Below are 20,166 nucleotides of genomic sequence, written 5' to 3' on the forward strand. Positions count from 1 at the left end.
AATCTGTTGAACTGTCTCCAGGAAATCCACCACTGGATGAGTGATTCGTCGCTCAAGCTCAACGGTTCCAAAACCGAAGTCATGCTCATGGGCAAAAAATGGTCGACTATTCCTCCCTCGGTCTGGCCTGATGTTTTTGGCGAGATCCCCACCCCGAAGAAGGAAATTAAGACTCTAGGAGTCTGGCTCGAACCCGAACTAACCATGAAGACCCAGGCAACCAAAACAGCAGGGATCTGCTTCGGTCTCATGCGCCCCATTAGGAAGATTCTTCCGCTACTCCCCCCCCATCAAGGAAGCTTCTGATACAAGGCTTGATCCTCTCGTGTCTGGACTACAGTAACGCTGTCTATCTAGGAGCCCCCGAATCTACCATGGCAAAACTCCAGCGCACTCAAAACGCTGCTGCCCGGCTACTAATGAACCTCCCCAATAGAACCTCTGCTAGACCAGCTCTCAAGGCTCTACACTGGCTTCCAATGCGACAGAGGATAGAATTTAAGGCCATGTGCATTGCCCACAAACTTCTCAATGGCCGAGGCCCCTCGATCCTGAGCGACATGGTTACTCCCTACAAAGCCCCTAGACTCCTGCGCTCAGACAATGAGCGTTTGGCCAACGTTCCTAAATTCAAGAAGGCCCGCACTGGCGGTCGACGCTTCACAGTGAAAGCCTCCTCAGGCTGGAACTCGCTCCCACGGAGCCTGCGGCTGGAACCCTGCCACCTTCTTTTCCGCAAAAAATTAAAAACCCTCCTGTTCCCCAATTAGACCCTCCTTCCCCCTCCTGGTCATTACAAGTCCTTACAGCGCGGGGATGCCTTCGGGTCACCAGGCGCTCTATAAATCACTAAAATAAAAATAAAAATAAATAAAATTACTTTGAGAAGGTTCAATGATACCTGCCTGTAGCATCTTTTCTATTTCTTGCTCTACTGCCTCTCTCCTAGCCTCAGGTATTCGGTAGGGTCTCACATTCACCAGTCTTCCTGGAGCGGTAACAATATCATGGGCTACTAGGGACGTCCTCCCCAGTTTTCCTGAAGTAAGTTCAGGATACTGGTCAAGTAACTGTTCTAACTGTCGTTTTTCGTTTGTAGTCAATTGGGGACCCATGGCTGGTCGTTCATCCTGTTCATCCCTCCCCATTTCCTGAGGTAACTCTAGGCGAGTGATGGTCACATGATTTATGGATTGGACTACTTCGGTCTCTGGAGATCCTGTACTTGGTTCCTCCCATTTCTTCAGTAGGTTAATGTGATAGGTCTGCCCCACCTTATTAGTGTGTGGTACTGCTACTCTGTAAGAAACAGGGGTAACTCTCTGGGTAACTGTATAATGGCCTTGCCAAGTAGCCAATAATTTCTTATCGGAAGAAGGGAGTAAAATCAGGACCTTGTCTCCTACCCTCAATTCCCTTGGCTGACTTGTTTTATCATACTGCTCTTTCTGTCTACTTTGTGCTTTGTCCATGTTTTGGTGCACAGTATCCCATAGGGTAGCTAAGGTTTCTTTGAGGGTCTGCATATATCCTAATAGTGGTTTCCCCTCATCCTCCTCCTCAGTCCACTGCTCAGCTGCCATGTCAAGTAAAGTACGGGGTTTTCTTCCAAATAACAGCTCAAATGGAGAGAATCCCGTGGATTTCTGTTCGTGTGTCCTAATGGCAAAGCGTACCAGAGGTAACTTTCTGTCCCAATCCTTCCCTGTCTCACTTATTAACTTCTTCAGGATGGTCTTAATCGTTCGGTTGTATCTTTCCACCAAACCGTCGGTTTGTGGGTGATAGACTGCGTCCTAATCTGTTGAACTCCCAAAAGGGAACATACTTCCTTCATGAGTTTTGCCATAAAAGGGGTTCCCTGATCGGTCAACAACTCCAAAGGAAATCCTACTCGGGAGAAGAACGATATCATAGCCTGAGCCACCGTCAGCGTAGTCATGCTTGTCAGAGGTATAGCCTCCGGATATCTTGTTGCATAGTCCACTAGCACTAAGATATATTGATGCCCTCTGGCGGAAGGAATTAACGGACCTACTAGGTCCATTCCCACACGCTGAAAGGGTACATCGATAATGGGTAGAGGACAAAGGGGTACTTTCTTGTCTCTGGAAGGATTTACCAACTGACATTTTGGACATGTAGCACAAAACCTAGCAGTTTCCCTATACACCCCGGGCCAGTAAAATCGATCCAGCAGATACTTCAAAGTTAACTCCTGTCCGTAGTGACCCCCACCCGTCTGGTTGTGGGCTAATTGCAAAGCTTGTTCCCGATAGGCTACAGGTACCAATAACTGTTCTACTTTTCCAGTTGCTCCCTCACTCACTCGATACAGTAACCCTTGTTTTATACAAAAATAGGGTCCTACCTTCTCTGAGTCACTCTCTTGTACTTCATTCCAGGCATTCGTGAGGGTGCTGTCATCTTTCTGAGCTGTGCGGAAGCTTCGTGCAGGAGTGTCTCCATGCTCTGGGGAAGAAAGCAAACATGAAGCTAAGGACTGACATGCACTGTTATATCTCTCTTTGTCTCTTCTCTTTTCATTTTTTGATTTCTGCTCTCGGTCTCTGGGTTGAACTAGGTTTTCATTAACAAACGGAGCCTCCTGTAGCCATTCCGCTCTGGCTTCCTGTTCTGAGGCTTCCATTAGATAGTCATGAAATTTGGGCAGGTCTGTTCCTAACAAAATAGTTTCCGGAAGTCGGGGAACCACTCTCACTCTCCAGACTTGTGGATAACCGTCTATTTCCAACAAGACCTCGGCTAAAGGATATTCTTTAACGTCTCCATGTACACAGGACACTAGAACAGTCTCTCCCTCACATAGAGAATTCAGGGGTATCAAATCTTGTACTACTACCATGTGGTGGCATCCGGTGTCTAACAGAGCTTCTAAAGGTTTCCCATTCAGTCTGATATTTTTCTTGTATGTTTTCCTACCTTGCCCTGTGACCAATACTCGCCCTCGGGACCAACCCACTTCCATTGGTTCGGATCCATCATTGTTTAAGGGACAGTTTCGGGATATATGTCCCCACTCGGCACATCTAAAGCATTGTGGCCCTACTTGAACAGGAGAGTTCGGTTTTGGGAAAGGCTTTGGCGGGGTTCTAATAGTAGGAAAGGAGCGTTTCTCTACACTGTCATTGGAAACTCATGGGACAGGTTTGGGAATTATAATGGGGGTTCTCCCAGTAGAAGCTTTGAAGTCTGGGGACCTGTGATATGCACACGCTAGTTCGATAGCAGATTGGGAAGTTAATCCAGGATGTTGCTTTAACCAGGCTCTAGTATTCACAGGTAACGCCTCTAGATATTGTTCTAGAAAAACTTGTTCTGTAACCTCTTCCATGGTGGCAGTACTAGGTTGTAGCCACCGGCTTCCCAAATCTCTGACTCTGTAAAATAATGCTCGGGGATTGTCACCTGTAACCCACTTCTCCTTACGAAAACGAGCTCTATAATATTCTTGTTCACACCCTAGTCTTTCGAGGATTGCTTTCTTTATCTCTGGGTAGGGAGTTACTCCAGCTGGATTAGCTGCTTGGTACGCAGCCTGTAGTTCCCCGGATAATAATGGGGCTATATATTGTCCCCACCTTTCTGCTGGCCACGTAGCGGTGGTAGCAACCCTTTCAAAATTGGTAAAGAAGAAGTCCGGATCTTCTCCTTCTTGGAACTTTTGTAACACACTACCGGGAATATTGGGGTGGACCCGGGCATTAGAAATTACATCTGTAAGACGGAGGATAGCCGTGTCTTGCACTTTCTGGTTACTGGTTAACAATGTTGCTTGTTCTTTCAAAGCCGTCTGAAAAGCCTCTCTTTCTTTTCGTGCATTCTCATTCTGTTGCTCAAACACTAATTGCAAATGTCTCTGACCTTCTGCCAGCTGCGTTATCATATCTTGCACAGTCACTGGTTGCGTCATTTTGTATCAAATGGCAGTATCCCACTTCTGACACCAATGTAAGCGTTTCTCTCCCTGGTGCTTAATTAACCCTTTCAAACAGTCATTGACAGTAGCAATATCAGCTTTTTATTTCAGCGTTTAACAAGATAAATCTCTCATAGAAACTCAGTAGCAGTTCAACAAAACATATCGGGTATGGTCGCTGGAGTTCAGGGAAGCAGTTCTCGGATTCTCTTATCTCGGGCTTACTCTTCCTTGCAAGTCACTCGTATCGACGTTCCCAAAAGGCAAACAGAAAGACACTACCGTCATGAACTGTATAGGTTCTTAAGGCTCTATGCATGCACCCGTCACCAAGATTCTGGGACACCGAGGTTAGGGACTTCCTAACTTGGATGAAAGGTCGGGGAACCAGGGCTACCGGGGAGTGAAGAAAAGAGTGTTTGCATGCAGCGTGCACAACTTTATTTATGCCACAAGCCCAACAGTCCTGTGCCCTCCAACCTCCTCCTCCACCTTTCTCCCCACGTCACTTGCCTGGGGCTACGGTCCCTGGTGACCGTAGCATTGGGTATCGCGGTGTCCTGTTGCTCGGTGGGACAGCCGTATACGAGCGCGGTGTGTGTTGGGGAAACCTCCTGTGAGACAGCTCCCCCGCTCCGTCGAGTCGTCGACTCCATGCTTTCTCCGTCTCTGGTCTTTACTCTGATGTCATGAACTTCCTTGTCCGGTCTTTGGTCCTGCGTAGTTCCAGCCTCTCCTCTGCCGTCGTCCGTCGCAGCTGTGTCTCCTCCGGGTCTCCAATCACCAGACGGCCCCCACCTGAACCAACGGTTCCCTTTTAACTCCTGTTCGGGCTTCTTTTCCTCTCGTGCGCCGTAGGCTAGACCGCTGGATGTCTCTCGTTGAAGTGGGCCACTGGACACCATCTTGAAGTGTTCATTAACCTGGGTGATAGGGTACTCTCTATCACAGGCGCTAATGTGTTTTGGTGTGAATAAAAGCAATCTGGCCACTTTGCGACACCTCTGTTTTGCTTTACTTTGTTATTTTTCTTATTTTGAACCTTTTTTTCTTTCCATCCCGAGGCTGCACTTTGGAATAGAAAAATTTGAGAACTAGACGACATTTCCAGCAAAAGTGTTTCTTTCTCTTTTGGATCCCTTTCACAGGGGAACAAATGAAGGAAAAGAGAGGAAAGAGAGGGTAAGCGTTGTTTCTTTAAGTCACGCTTTCATTCAGCAAGTGAGGAAGAGCGAGACAGAGACAGAAAGAGAGGGAAGAAGAGGAAGAAAGTAGGGGGCTGCTGACCGCGGCAGAGCAGGAGAAGTGGACACTCTCCTTGTCAGAGTACAAGGCGGAAGGGCCACTTTCTGGCCAGACACAGCCAGGCGCGGCCTGTACGTCGATGGGTGCGTGAGTCCAATCTCAGCAACAATGAGAATGTAAATTTCCCTCAAATGTGCAGGTCAAGAAGTGTGGTGGCAAAGATTCCTCACAGTGCAGTATAAAGCAGTGCAGCGATAAGCATCTCTCCTAGTGTAGTGAACATCAGTGCAGTGTACACATTTTCCTTGTGAATGCCCCCCTGTAGTGCAGTACAAAGCAGTCCATTGTGAACATAATCCTCATAGTGTAGTAAAAGTAGTAGTGTCCTAAGATTTCTCATAGTGTGGTAAAAAGCAGTACATTGCGCAAAGATTTCTCAGTGTGGTAAAAAGCAGTGCCCTGTGCACAGATTACCTCTTTAAGCTGTAAATATCCTTTACAGTGCCCTGAAAAGCAATGCAATGTGCACATATTTCTTATAGTTAAGTAATAAACACGTACAATGTGCACAGATTTCACATAGTATTGTAAAAAGCAGCACAGTTCATATTGATTTCTCATACAGTATTGAAAGTCATGCAGTGTGCACAAATGTAAAGATTACGCTGTAAATACCTCCGTGTGCAGTGAAATGCACAGTAACATGCAGGATTCCCCAGAGAGCAGTAATAAGCAGCACAGGTTTGGAGTCTGAGGGGGTGGGGGCAGATCTGGGGGGGTCGGTGAGGGTCTAAAGCTGAAGCGAGACACTGGGGGGAGGGTCCTTCCGCTGAACACAGAAAGAAGCCGGAAGTTATGATGCTCGGGTTCAAGGAAGGGTTCGTTCGACCCAAAGTGGTTGAATTGGTTTCCAGTCCGAGCTGGCCGGACCCTGCGTCTGCTCGTGCCTGCTCACATACATTGGTGCTGTGGTGCCTCGCAGCCCCTGTGTATCAAAGCTCATTCGGTGACATTGTTTTCCTTGAGGGAAGTCAGGCGAGGGCATCTCTTTATCATGGCTCTCGAGCTCCTGACCTCCCCCGCCCCCAAACAACATAATGACCACGTCTCGTCTCTGCGCATGTGCGGAGTGAAAACACCACTTCCTATCGTTCTCGTGCTCCTGATCTCCCCTGCCCCCCAACAGCATAATGACGAGTCTCATAACTGCGCATGTGCGGAGTGAAGACACTCTTTTCTAACGCTCTCGTGCTCCTTATCCCCCCGCCCCCCAAACAACATCATGGCGGCGTCTCTGAGGCCCAAACCAGAGCCCTGCAGCAGCCCCGGCGGGGACATCTGCCATCCTGGGACCAGGAGCTTAAAAATGATCCTGTCCAGAGAGCAGCAGTGGGCATCTCTTTATCATGGCTCTCGCGCTCCTGATCTCCCCCGCCCCAAAACAACATCGCCCTCTCATGACTATGCATGCGCAGGACCGCGCGTCATCACTGCGCATGTGCGGAGCGAAGACACCATTTCATATCAATCTCGTGCTCCTGGTCTCCCGCCCCCCAAACAACATTTGACCACGTCTCATACCTGCGCATGCGCAGGACCGCGCGTCATCTCTGTGCATGTGCGGAGTGAAGACACTACTGCCTGTCGCTCTCGTACTCCCGACCTCCCCACGTCCCCCAAACAACATCATGGCGGCGTCTCTGAGGCCAAGGAGCTGAGAGTCCCAAACAGAGCCCTGCAGCAGCCCCGGCGGGGACATCTGCCATCCTGGGACCAGGAGCTTAAAAATGATCCTGTCCAGAGAGCAGCAGTGGGCATCTCTTTATCACGGCTCTCGTGCTCCTGATCTCCCCCGCACAACATCGCCCTTCATGACTACGCATGCGCAGGACCGCGCGTCATCACTGCGCATGTGCGGAGCGAAGACACCATTTCCTATCAATCTCGTGCTCCTGGTCTCCCGCCCCCCAAACAACATTTGACCACGTCTCACCGCGCGTCATCTCTGTGCATGTGCGGAGTGAAAACACTACTGCCTATCGCTCTCGTGCTCCCGACCTCCCCCCGTCCCCCAAACAACATCATGGCGGCGTCTCTGAGGCCAAGGAGCTGAGAGGCCCAAACAGAGCCCTGCAGCAGCCCCGGCGGGGACAGCTGCCATCCTGGGGCCAGGAGCTGAGAGGCCTCTGGAGCTGAGAGGCCTCTGGCGCTGAGAGGCCCTCTGGAGCTGAGGGGCCTCTTCAGCTGAGAGGCCCAGACCAGACCCTGCTGCAGCCCCGGCGGGGACAGCTGCCATCCTGGGGCCAGGAGGTTAAAAATGATCCTGTCCAGAGAGCAGCCGTGTGCATCTGTTACAGGTATATTCTTCGTTCTTTGTCTAATGACATTATTACCAGAATTGAGTTATATTTTGACTTCATAAGTGGCCCTGCTTTAAAAGAGTAACTGCTGCTGCAGCCATCAAGAATGTGAACACATTTTGGGTCAGTATAGGAAATGAACATTGGTGAAAGCTTCTGTCAAAAGCGTCCTTACTTTGCACTGGAGGGCAATGGGTTCTGACCAGGGCGATTACAAGAAGAAGGTTATGAAAACGGAAAATGCAAGAAAAATACGACTGAGCTTTCTTTAATGATTTAGAACGTGTCAAACATAAACCACTGAAATTTTACTCATAAATACCCTGAAAGCCTATAAATGTCACACATGGGCCAACTGAAAACCTGTCCACTCTGCCCAAACCATCCAGAAACCAGAGCACCCACCCCTGACTTAAACAACTTACTGAAACTACAGGAAATGAGTTAATTGGCTGCTGAGATCCAGGTTCCCTGTGCAGGGAGAGACACACAGCAGATTAATCACAGGGCTCTCCCTCACGCACTTAAATCACATCCTGTTACTTGCTCAAGTGGCAACTGCTCCCACCAACTGCCATCACCTGTCAACCTGCTGTAGTCAAATCCAAAGTATCCACCAAGCACTCAAAGTATTAAATGAAGTCCACAATATTAAAGTCAGTTTCTTCCAAATTTTTCTTTTCTTTACATTATTCCATCATCCAACGTATTTCTCAAAACACAGCCAACACGTGTTTCGTCTTGTCAGTCTCTGACAAACAGACTTCTTCAGGGCTGTAAACAATACAATAACCATTGTTCAAATCACAATTCTATACTTAACAGTATTTACAATAAAATCAAGGTTCACCGAATATTGTGTCTAGAAAAGGTAAACAAGAAGATACCTGTCACCAAGAAAAAAGCCAGAAGCACCCAATTTGTAACGGAAAGATGCCAGGTTGGCAGTACCTAAGTTAGAATCCCATAAACACAAGAGAAGTCAGGTATAGCTGGAGTGCATACCCCTCAAACTTCAAATTCTTCTATGTAACCTCAGTAAGCTATTCTTAAGTTTTCCTAAAATAACAGAAAAACCCGGTCACAAACAATCCTTCAATATCGAAGTAAATATTAAAATCCAAACAGGATTTAAGTAACTCACCAACAAACAATAACATGAGTCTTGTAGCACGTATATACAAACTCCTTGTCTTTATTTCAACAAATCCTGAAACAAGTAACTATCTGCAAGTGATCATTCCACTCTGTAAATAAAAGTACATATTGTTTAAAGCCTGTAAGTAACCTCTACCTTTATAATACCACAAATTCTTTACATTATCAGTAAGGAACGCGATATTCCACAACAAACAATTCTCAGTCACCGTCTTACCTGTAAATGGCGAAAAGTACATTCATCCATGTACAAAAAATCAATCAGTCATCTTATCCGTATACTAGAAAAGAAAGCAATCACCGCTCAGTATTCGACCGTGTATTAGACATTAAAACGATACTCATTTACGAACTGCACTCCACACTACGGAGAAACTTACCGCATATCAGCTTGAACTAAGTCAGGAAAACTTCCCGTGCTACACGAGCGCCATCTTTCAGTAACTATCGTAAAAAACTAGGCGCGCCATCTTGGAGTGGCTAATGTATAACCTTCACTCTTTATAATATTAATGCTAATGCCACAGTTCAAAATAAGAAATGCGGTGTAAGTAGGTAATATCAAACTCTAAATTACAAAAGCTGAGTACGCTTTCGTAATGATACCGACACTTCGAGGATAACTACTAACAATTTCAGCGTACTCCAGTAACTATTGGTGGTACGAACTGTGCGCACCATCTTGGAAGGGCTAGTGTATAACCATCACTCGCTATAGCAATATAAATAGTACCATAGTTCAAAGATAAGAAATGCGGTGAGAGTAAAAAAAGTATCAACTCTCAATTATAATAGGTAAGTGGGCTAATGTATAACCAACAAACCTTGTAACGATAATAATAGTACCATGATAAAGAAATAGGAAATACGGGGAAAGTGAATATTATATCAACTATCAATTGTAAAAGATGAGTACACCCTCATAATAACGCCAACACTGCAGAGGTGAATGCTTATGAGCTTAACGTGCTACAATCTCTTAATAAGTGTACAAACTAAGCACGCCATCATGGAATGGCTAAAAAGTAACCATCACTCAACAACGGGTGAGTACACCCTCGTAATATCTCCAATATCTCCAACATTCTGAAGATATATGTTTGCATCGGGGTCAGAGTAATCATATAGTCAATACAAGCAGTATTGAACAATCAGACCAGCACAACCAGGAATGGGAAGGATAGGTAACAGGACAAAGGGAAAGGCACAGATCACAGTATAATACAAAGAGTAATATCCAACCTCACAGCTAAGTAATCTATAAAGACATTCAGTTTTTCGCAGATTACATCAGAGCAAATACTTAAACAATATTACACGTTTACAGTTTATTCATTCCCTAAGTAAAACTCAAATTTGTGGTCAATGTTTAAACCACGTTCAACTGCTTTGAGTTTCATCAACCACAACACTTCTCTGCGTCGCAGTTGTAACTGTCTGTTCCCACCGCTGGGATCGCGTTTAATGTGATCAATCCCATGATAACTGAACACATGTTTCTCTTTTTCATGATAGTTTCTAACAATGTGGGAAGCAATAGGATAACGGGTATCCCCTGTCTTTAAAGCTCTAAAGTGCTCCACCATTCTTTCTTTTAATTTCCTGATAGTGCTTCCAACATCGTTTACAAGAGCAAACTATAACATAAACCACAAAGGTGGTATCACAGTTAATAAACATATTTATAGAGTGGTCTCCAGTATCGTTATAGTTGAAAGTCTTTACTTTACTTTTCTGCAAGAACTACATTTGCCACATTTGTAAAAACCTATTGATCTTTCAGTGAGCCAATCAGGCTCTGTTTTCTTCACCGGGTAACTTGGACTGATAAAATTAGATAGGGTGCGACCCTTTCTAAAAGTCAGTCCTGGTCTGTTTCCAATATGAGACACTAGGTCCTTGTCCATACTCAATAGGTGCCAGTGTCTATTCAGTATACTGTACAATTTCGCACTATCAGTACTAAAATTAGTAATCAAACGTATCTTCATATCCCTGTTCTCACATAGTTTTTTGTCTAAAGTTTTAGACCTCTTAAGTTTCTTAGCCCTTACCACAGCATTATCAACCACTTTGCTCTGATAGCCACGCTTCAGAAACATATGTGATAGGTCTGTAAGGTTGAATTCAAAGTCTTTATCAGTTGAACAATTACGTCTTGCCCTCACCATCTCACCATAAGGGATCGCATTTATTTGACTCGCAGGGTGACAACTTCGGGCATGTAGAACAGCATTACAGCTGGTTGGTATATAGACGATTGCCTTTTAATTTGGATTGGTTCAGTGGATGAACTTAAAGGTTTTTTTGACTACTTGAACGATAATAGACTGAACCTTGAATTTACTACTCACTATGATACCAATAGGATCACTTTTTTAGATATTGAATTGTTTATTGAAGATGGCAAAATCTGCAGTCGTATGTATCGTAAACCAACCAGCTGTAATGCTGTTCTACATGCCCGAAGTTGTCACCCTGCGAGTCAAATAAATGCGATCCCTTATGGTGAGATGGTGAGGGCAAGACGTAATTGTGAGTGGGGCCTGTGAGTGGGAATGCGCCTCCTCTGCCGGGGTGGGGCCTGTGATTGTGGGGCAGGGTCTGTGGTGCGTGATCAGTGAATGTGGAGGCGGGGCCTGTGGGTGGGGCGGGGCCTGTGGTGTGAATGCTCCTCCTCTGCCGGGGGCGGGTCCGACGGTGGCATCGCAGCGGCATCGCAGCGGCATTCTTACCACCCACAACAGAACTTAGCTTGGGAACTGCAAAGGGGCGGAGCCTGTAGGTTTGGGGTCTGGGTTTGGGGGGGGGGGTCTGTTAATGAGAGTGCGGGGTCAAAACAATAAACCTGCCCAGACTAGAGGCCCTGTACGACCAGAATTTGGAACTCTGAAAGGACCTTAAAACTCTTCTCTTTCAAAGACACGGCTACCAATAACTCTGATTGTTTCGTGTTCCTCACGGGAGAACTAGTTTGTCCTTACGCTTACATTGTGGAATGTGTTTTTTTGGAACCATAATCGCGCCAACTTTAGTTTGCATTGTGTAATTTTTAGCGGATTTATACTCTGTAAATATGTTACCATAATATCTAATCTTATATACTTCGCTCTATTGTAAAGCGCTCTGACACCTCTGGGTAAAGCATGCGCTATCGAAAAATGCCTAAATAAATCCAATGCGCTGCGACCAGGCTGTTGGAGACTCGTCGTGGCCTTGGGGCTCCCAGTCACACGTCCTCAGGTCTGTAGAGTAAAGACTGTCTGCTGCTTGCAACTCAGAACTGTCGATTCCTCAGGCTCCAGCAGGCTGCTTTTGGAGGCTTAAAGCATGATTATGAATGCCGCCATAGTCGCCGAATCTCAATTTGCACATTCTTACCTTTCTCCTAGGCCACTGCAACCACGGACTTTACCCATTTACTGACCACATCTATAAATGATGTTTTTGACACAAAGGTGTCCACATGAGCATCTTTTAATTTGGCTGATCTGGGACTTGCCATGTAATAGCAATTCCCCTATATTATATCCCTAGGCACTTTTAACATATGCTTTTCACAATAAATACATCCGACCCTATGTTTTTGCATAGCAGATCAGGCATATTGCCTACAATAAAATTGATTTAAATTATTTTAGGAAGCTAGCAGCTAAGCTGAAGCCTTTTTAAAAAAATTACATCCTGTTTGCCTCAGCTTCTCACTCTCCTGCGGTTTGCTCAGTGCTGCGGCAGGCTGGGCAGCGCTCCAAGTTAGCAGACTGTAGTTACTTTAAGTAGTTATGATAATTTATTAACAGGCAGCTGAGATTATCCGTGTTGGGACCTCTCACATCCTGTTTGGTACAGTCGGGTCCAACACAGGCCTCGAAAAAATGTTAGAATACTTGCAGGACTAGTGACTCAAATAATCTACACAACCTAATTATAATGCTCTGACCCCTAAATTGATTTCAAAAGATGTGATCCTGGGCAAGTATTTTAATTTCCGCAGGATAAGACTTGAAACTTTTTTTCAAGAATAAACATTAGCTCATACTTTAGTCAAGGGTACACAGATTTGAAATTGGAATTATCTTTTAATTCCCAACCACGTTGTATCCCCCCTGAGGTTTTGACCTGAAGATGCTGAAGAGGGGCTCTTTGGCATAGATCTTTTGTTCCTTGCCGTTTGGTGCAGTGGAGGTAACGGACCTAAAAAGTGTAGATGTGGTGTAATGGAAAGTGATTAAAACAGGTTGGGTAGTCCAAAGAATTACTTGTATTCAGGTTGGCTCCACCCCTAGTAAAAAGGAAGAGTGGCGACTATCCGAAGTAATGGTTCAGGATAACTGCGCTCTACTCTTCAAGGGGTCGACATGTTTGATGCCTCATAGTCTGGAGGATCAGTAGCAATTCATCAGGACCTAGTAAAAAAAACATCAGTTCGAATGTTACATGCATATTGTGCTGTGTGTTATGTACAGACCCCCCAGGATATAGCGGCATGGATTAGTAAATTTAGCGGCACAAATATGGAAATATGGAAATTTAGCGGCATAAATATGGCAATTTAGCGGCATTTTTGAGGCACTTTATTTTACACATAATCATTCATTTTCAGCCTTATATCAATAGAAACTGTTTTAGCAGAGTATTCCGCTTTGAAATAGGCAACCTGGGATATGGAACAGAGGAAGCAGCCCACAGGTGAAGGCTGTTTTTCCTTGGAAATGCAATCCTCCATTTGTTTTAGTATAGGTTCTGAGAAGCCCATCAAAGATGGCCTGGTAGCAGAGCATCCCATAGGGAATGGCATTCCAGAACCTACCTTAGTAAAATTAAATATTTGCCTAAAATCACACAATTTCAGCATGAAAGCCACGATTTTATCCACATTTTCTGGTTTCAGTCTGTACAAAATAGCAAGTAAGTAGGTATCAATTTGTCTTTCCTTATGTTAAGACGTTGTTTTTAGTTTTAACCTCCTTGTGCATTCTTCTGTAGTTTTTTAAATTATAGCTCCAACTTGACCCGAAGCTATTGAAGCTCTTCATATGTGCACCAGTCACACTACACAATTACAATACACATTGAGAACTCAATTAGCAAAAACCACCAAGTAATCACTCAAAAACAATCACTGAAGTTACATAAATAATTAAAGATTGTATGACTTTCGGTAATATGTGCTAAGTGACATCCTAAACCATGAAAGAACCATCAATTCATGATATCACAACAGATAAACGTATATTATAATTGAGTAGATAGGACAGTGATGTGCACCTGCGGGAGCTTCATTGGGAATCATACACGGCTGAGCTCGGTCAGTCGGGAAGCGCTGGAAGGGAGGCAGATGGTGTCTGCGCGCGTGCACGCTAGCGTGAATGCAAGTGCTAGGCCACCTAAAGCATGCTGTGGCAGTACTTTGAAAACCCTGATACTAAATGTCTCGGAGTAGCGCATGCGCTGGCTCAGCGAGACCTAAAAATGAGTATTGATGGATGACGCTTTTACATACAAACTCTCTGAAGCAGAAGTCACCATACAGTTATCTGATCTACCCCCTATAGAGAGCTGGCCTCGCGGAGCACAGGTGACACCAGTACAATAAGGGTTTAAAATTGGTTACATCAGCGATTGCCATAAGACCCAGATCTAATCGAAGCAAAATTTTTCGGGGTGCTCCGTGGGAGCTTTAACAGCTGTCTCAGGAAGTTTTTCTCTACCTGCGTTAAGTTCTCGGGTCTTGTATAGCCCCGGAGTTCTGCACCATATAACGCCCCTCCCCGGGCTTGGGCCTTATATATTTCTTGTTGTGGATTGAATGATAACCCCAGGTAATCGGCCCCTTTCTCCGTAGTGGAACACACGAGCCCTCGTTCTCCACTCCATACTAAATTCCTTATCCCTGTCTTAGACTAAGGAACACCGCTCCCTGGACGCCCTCCTAGTCCACGTGTCTTCTACCCTTAGACAATTGCCCCCAAGCCATCATTAGGTGAGAGCCCTTGAAATAGATCTACCAACTGCCTAGGCGCCTTCCCATGCCGCACTTCCTTACCCCTTACCTATCACCGCATTTCTTGCACTTTCTCCTTACTGTGGCAACATCCATAAGCATGTCACAGTTTCACCAAGTCTAACCATGTTTTTAGAATGCGTGACACCTGATACATCATTCACGCATGTATGGAAGGTTTCACAATAAGTATGGCATGGTCTATCAGTAATGCAACGCTACGCAGGCTACAGGGTAAACCATGTCCCCTTTTCCTTTACTTCCTTCTTAACAGGCTTGCACATTCAGGCAATTCATTGTTAGTCCTGATGATGATCCCTTATTTTATGTAGGATCGAAACGCCGTCGACAGTTAATGTAGTGACACAACAATTCCCATTTTGTTACCTTAATTGTGTATACTACATGAGGTCAGCTAGACAAACTTTAAACTGGTACTAGCGCCTCCCTTCCTTCCTAATTGCCTGCAAATTCCTACCCTTTGTTTTGTTGCTTATGTGTTATGTGTACTGGATACAGGACTGTATCTCACTGTATAATTGTTCACCTTATCTTATGTATGCTTCTACATTGATTAAATTAGTGTCCGGCTGGCCACATGCTTCCTTATAGTATAGATCGTTGTCTATAATTCAATTTTGGTTATAAGTATTGTAATGTATTAAGGACTGTTGTTGCTTGTTTAAATTATGTATTTCAATGGATGGACTCACTGGTTTCTGGCTAGACATACAGAAGACCTTCATAATGCCACCCGATGATTGTGATCATTTTAGTGACGATTTTTTAATTTGTGCCCCCAATCCATAGTTTCTGTGATTGTGATGCCAAGATAGTCAAACGAGGAAACTCTTTCGAGGCGTTTACCATTTAATGAGGAGTTTTCTTGTGCACTTTTGGGCTATTAAACACCATACATTCGGATTTCTGTAGATTAATTTCTAATCCTCTTTCACTACAGAATACTTCAAATTTATTGGGATCCCCATAGGTGATTTGGATTGCTGGGATTTTTCGGGAGGCTAACTTAGGTGCATCAAGGTCTTTCTCGACTAATAAATGATCTATCAAGTCATTGATGGAAAGACTGAAGAGAGTGGGGGCGGGCACACAGCCCTGAAGAACACCGCGTTTGATCGGGATGGGTGCAGTTAACTTTCCATTCTTGCCAAAACCTGATTTGGGCAAAGTTATCCTCGTGCAGCCACTTGATGAGATGGGTCAGATATGTTGGAATCCCCATCTCATGGAGGACTGTCCAAAGTTTTTCCCTTGGGACCAAATCAAAGGCTCACCTCTGGTCTACAAATACTAAATAGAGGTTGCCACCCTCTAGACACATGGTCTTCCAGTATAACAGTTGAAGCCTCAGTATTTGGCCCAAAGTGGACAGTTTTTCCCTAAACCCCGCCTGTAAAGGAGATACTATCTCCTGTTCCTCCATCCAAGTTTGTAACCTAAACAGCAATACACGTGCAAAGATTTTTTGCGTGATGTCTATCAGGCTAATTGGCCTATAGTTCATTGGTAGGAGCACGGGTTTTTTCCCCACTCCAGCCCAACTGTGGGGAATCGCCATGCCCTGAAGTATGGCATTAAATAGCACCCAAAGATATGGAGCCCAGACAGTTGGTTCACTGCGGAAAAGGTCCCCAGGGATTTTGTCTAGGCCGGGTGCTTTGACTGGGGCAATTTTTACTAAAGCGCACTTGATTTCATTTAGACTTATACTTATACTAAAGCTATCGTCATAGGGTTCTTTAGTTTCCCTCAATTTGGGGGGAATGGTCAAGCCCCATAGGGCATCCCTCAAATATCTCATTAGTCAATGTTTCTTCCTTGAAATAGAGAGATTCGAAATGTTCCCGCCAGACTTCTTCATCCAGATTTGGGTCTACCAGTGATTTAACACCAGAACTACCAGTGTTGACAACTTTCCAAAAGGTCCTCATGTCCCTGGCCCCCAAGGCGCTTCTCAAAGCATCCCACTTATCCTTTTCCCACCCTTTTTTTGGCTTCAAAGATGGCCGCTTTAAATACCGTCCTGGCAGATTTAATTTGCAGGCGATCATTAGCCTGGACGGACGATACCAACAATCTTTTGGCTTTGCGGCATTGATCGTTATACCAAGGGTGGGGGGGCATACTGCTTGGCTGGTTTGTTTTTTTGGGATAGAAGAAGTCCAATGTGACTTCTCCTAATCTAGCATGGTTTATTGTGGCCAACTCAGGATCTGTACCTGCTCCATTGTGAGTTGTTAAGTTGGATGCCGTCAGGAGCACTGGGACCAGGGCTTCATATAAAGTGCTCAATTTATCTTGCGATTGACTGAAATCGGTCCATCGCACTCGTCGCCTACAATTGGAAAGTGTCAATCTGACATCAATAGGGTTATCTGAATTAGGGACGCTACCAGGATTACACTCCTTTAGTTCAAGCAATAGCGCATGATGGTCACTATCTAGCCGTGGAACAACCCTAAAATCGATTAACCTATCCCAGGGTTTGGAGTCAATTAGGATGTAGTCTAATAGAGAGCCACAGTTATTTCTATGGAAGGTATAACTACTTCATGTTTCAGACATAGTTCTACCATTGCAAGCTCTTAGGGAGTGATTCAAGACAAGGCAGTTCGTCTGAATCACCAGAGGGGACCATTTTTTAATTGGTAGACATCTAGTCTCCGGGATTGCCCAAAAATTATCCTCGTCATATAGGCTGTCCAGGAGCATTCCCTCTAGTGGCTCGAACTGGCAATTGAAATCCCCTCCTAAGATCACTATATGATTTTAAGCAATGGTACCTAAGAACATAGTTAGTTCTTCCAATGTAATTGACTCCTTTCCCAGAACCTTAGGTCTAGAATATACTTTTAAAAGAACAACAGAAATCTTTAAGGGAAACTGGAGTATAACACATAGTATATCATTCGATCCTGTGTCGATCTGCTTGGCCGCGCATCCTAGATGAACTCCCACCCATGTGCTAAGGACTCCTGATGGTCTCCCTTTACCCCGGATGTTGCGGGGATACTAAAGGTGGCAAAAACCAACTTGGGGACCTCTCCTCTAGCCCATGTTTCCTGAAACATGCACATCTCGAATTGACTAATAAAAGAGCCCCAGTTAGGATCATCTATCTTATTATTCAGACCCGCGATGTTCCATGATAGGACCCTTGTTTTTTAACAATTAGGGGCATTCGGTGTATCAGGCGCTACGGGGGGTGCTTGCCATACGGACTCTATCTTTCCACTTTCATCCTTGTAATTTGACCCCACAGGTACACAAAATGTAGGATTATCCCTCCGGACCGAGCCACCACCTTCGTGGGTGCAACCAGGGGAGCCACTCATGCTCCCAGAGGTTGGGCCCTCCCTGCGCGGGATACATGGTCCTATATCACTAACCTGGAGCTGGGTTTTTGTTTGGGGTGGATACATTTGTACCTTAATGATAGAGGGGTTTTCCTTTAGCCAGTCTACTCCATCCAAGCAGCTAAATCTATTTACAGTGGGAATATTAAAAATAGGTTGCTTTTGCCAGTGCTGATGAGTCAACTCACGGTTATTGGGGTCATTTCTCCAGCCCCGCTCTGAATGCCTGATGTCATTGTAGGGCCTGTTGGGGGGGTAGAGATAACCCAAAGGGAGTTCTTGAATACCACCCATTTTTCTCCCATCCTCTCTAGCTAAAATATTTTGGGTCATTAACGGATTTCTAAAATTAATTATTATGCAATCTCCATGGACATCCTTATATCGTCTGCCTTTCCATCCCACCCTGCGTGTGGTTAGGATCTCTTCCACATCCTCATAAATGAAATATCTGTGGTTTACAAGCCGTGAACAGATTTGTTCTTTGATTCTTGGTGAGATTCAGATTGAACCCTTCTAAGTTCAGGGATTCCTGCAAGAATGAGGACATGCGCAGTTGATGCGGGTGATGGATTTATAACTGGAGGGGATAAAAAGTGGTTGGTGGCTTCTATGTCTGTAGAGGCGCCTCCCCCAGCCTGCCTATTGTTTGATTGTTGTAGACCTGTGGATTTATACAGTGGAGGTGGGCAATTTGCTTGGTTAGAGGAACCGGTGTGGGCCTTGCAGGGCTATCTCTAATGGCCTCCGACGTGTGAATCTCCCCATTTGGTTTTAGAGGCAGCGCATGTTCCTTAGGTTTGAGGCTAGGATTAACCAACGCATTGCTTATAGTGGTCTGCACTCGTGACCCGCAATCAGGTCCAGCAATTCCATGGGCACCCCCCCTTGTACTTATGCAATCATTAAAAAGTACAGACAGCCCGTCAACCCTCTCTTGTAACGATCTAAGTTCATCCTTAACTATATCCCTCATTTGGATCTGCAGATCCACCACCAACTTTGTAACCCACACTGGCTGATTACTTATGGTTTCCATGCTCTCTTCTGGGTTCCCCATCTCAAGTTTCCCATTATCAGAAGTAACACCCTGGGGCTTCTTCCTTCTTGCAGGTGCTTTCGCCTTAGGTTTAGGTTTTCCTTTTCTATACGGTTGGTTTGGAGTAATAACTCTGGGTGGCTCGGGGATAACTACTTCTATTATTGGTGTTTGTTCACTGGAGTGGTCAGTTATAGAAGACCCTGAGATTTGTAAGATACTCGGGTCAGTCGGGACAATTTCTAGATTTGGGGTCAGGGACAGTCGTCTCTCGGTCCGCTCTGTTTCAGTTGCCACGGCTCCTAGAGCTTTTTCTAGCATCCTGTCAATAGAGGTAGGTTTACTATTTGGTTTGGACAAGACCGGGGCCTGTTTCTTCTCAGCACATGCTCTTCTCCCCATTCTGAATATTTTTAAGATTAGACTCTCGCGTTAGTAATTAGGTTTAAATTTTAGGTGGACGCAAGAGGTTCCTCTTGAAAGCACCACTACGGTGCTGTATACGCAACTACAGGAATACTTAGTAAGTGAACCAGTGCTAGAAAGTACTATCTAAGACCAGCAGGGTAAGCTGAGAAATTTACACATACAAAGTTGCTTCAGTGTTCCCAGTCCAGAGTCAATTTTGATACACACTGTGCCAACTGGGTGCCAATAAAAGAAAGGACAATTTCAAAGGTCTAGCAATCTGGAGGACATAGCCACAGTACCTTAAATACGGGTCCCAGGGATTAGGGGTTAGAGAGCAGGCCCAGCCCAGCCTCCTCTGGCCTTTGACGGCCTCGGATGGCCCCGCCCTTGGCCCAAGCTTCGCCAGGCGCATGCCCGCGTGCGTCCCGCAGTGCGAGAGTCCTACTCTGAATTCCAAGCACCTCCTGACGCTTGCTGATGGCGTCACAGACCGGTGCCACAGGGGGAATGCTGGTGCTAGTGGTCCCCCGAACTTCGCTGAGTGTTGGCGTGCAGCAGGAAAGACAGCCGGGGCAGGGGAACAAAGGTAAACATTGCGGTCTGCCTAGACGTTTAGTGGAAGTATTGCCGTG

General features: G+C 45.4%; 3 protein-coding genes across 7 annotated transcripts in view; 1 reads left to right on the plus strand and 2 right to left on the minus strand.

Moving 5' to 3' along the window:
- LOC144830052 (uncharacterized) overlaps positions 1-6,300 on the minus strand; it is a 58,148-nt gene extending 51,848 nt beyond the window's left edge. The window contains exons 1-2 of one of the 2 annotated variants that reach the window (XM_078688891.1): positions 5,861-6,300; positions 2,372-2,472 (exon numbers count right to left, since the gene is read on the minus strand). The gene's annotated coding sequence lies outside the window, so the exon portion shown is untranslated. The remainder of the gene's footprint in view (positions 1-2,371; positions 2,473-5,860) is intronic. The other variant, XM_078688882.1, reaches the window with a different exon arrangement.
- Positions 1,797-3,934, minus strand: LOC144758539 (uncharacterized). The gene is made up of 2 exons (XM_078646433.1): positions 3,182-3,934; positions 1,797-2,141 (listed from the first exon to the last, which is right to left on the minus strand). The coding sequence occupies exons 1-2, from the start codon at positions 3,932-3,934 to the stop codon at positions 1,797-1,799; spliced, it is 1,098 nt and encodes a 365-aa protein (XP_078502559.1).
- Positions 6,301-6,840: 540 nt separating the features above from the next.
- LOC144830731 (uncharacterized) overlaps positions 6,841-20,166 on the plus strand; it is a 54,849-nt gene continuing 41,523 nt past the window's right edge. Inside the window, exons 1-3 of one of the 4 annotated variants that reach the window (XM_078688965.1) lie at positions 6,873-6,964; positions 7,292-7,376; positions 7,430-7,542. The gene's annotated coding sequence lies outside the window, so the exon portion shown is untranslated. Of the gene's footprint in view, positions 7,022-7,291; positions 7,543-20,166 lie in introns of all 4 variants that reach the window. The other 3 variants (XM_078688936.1, XM_078688945.1, XM_078688956.1) reach the window with 3 other exon arrangements.

Source organism: Lissotriton helveticus, chromosome 1_1, assembly GCF_964261635.1.
Source record: "Lissotriton helveticus chromosome 1_1, aLisHel1.1, whole genome shotgun sequence".
Classification (NCBI taxonomy): Eukaryota; Metazoa; Chordata; class Amphibia; order Caudata; family Salamandridae; genus Lissotriton; species Lissotriton helveticus.

Coding starts and splice junctions, on each gene's coding strand:
- LOC144758539 (XM_078646433.1), bottom strand. CDS start 3,934: ATGACGCAACCAGTGACTGTGCAAGATATGATAACGCAGCTGGCAGAA. Junction 2,142..3,181: donor CTACTGGGAGAACCCCCATT/ATAATTCCCAAA, acceptor GTTTTGTGCTAC/ATGTCCAAAATGTCAGTTGG.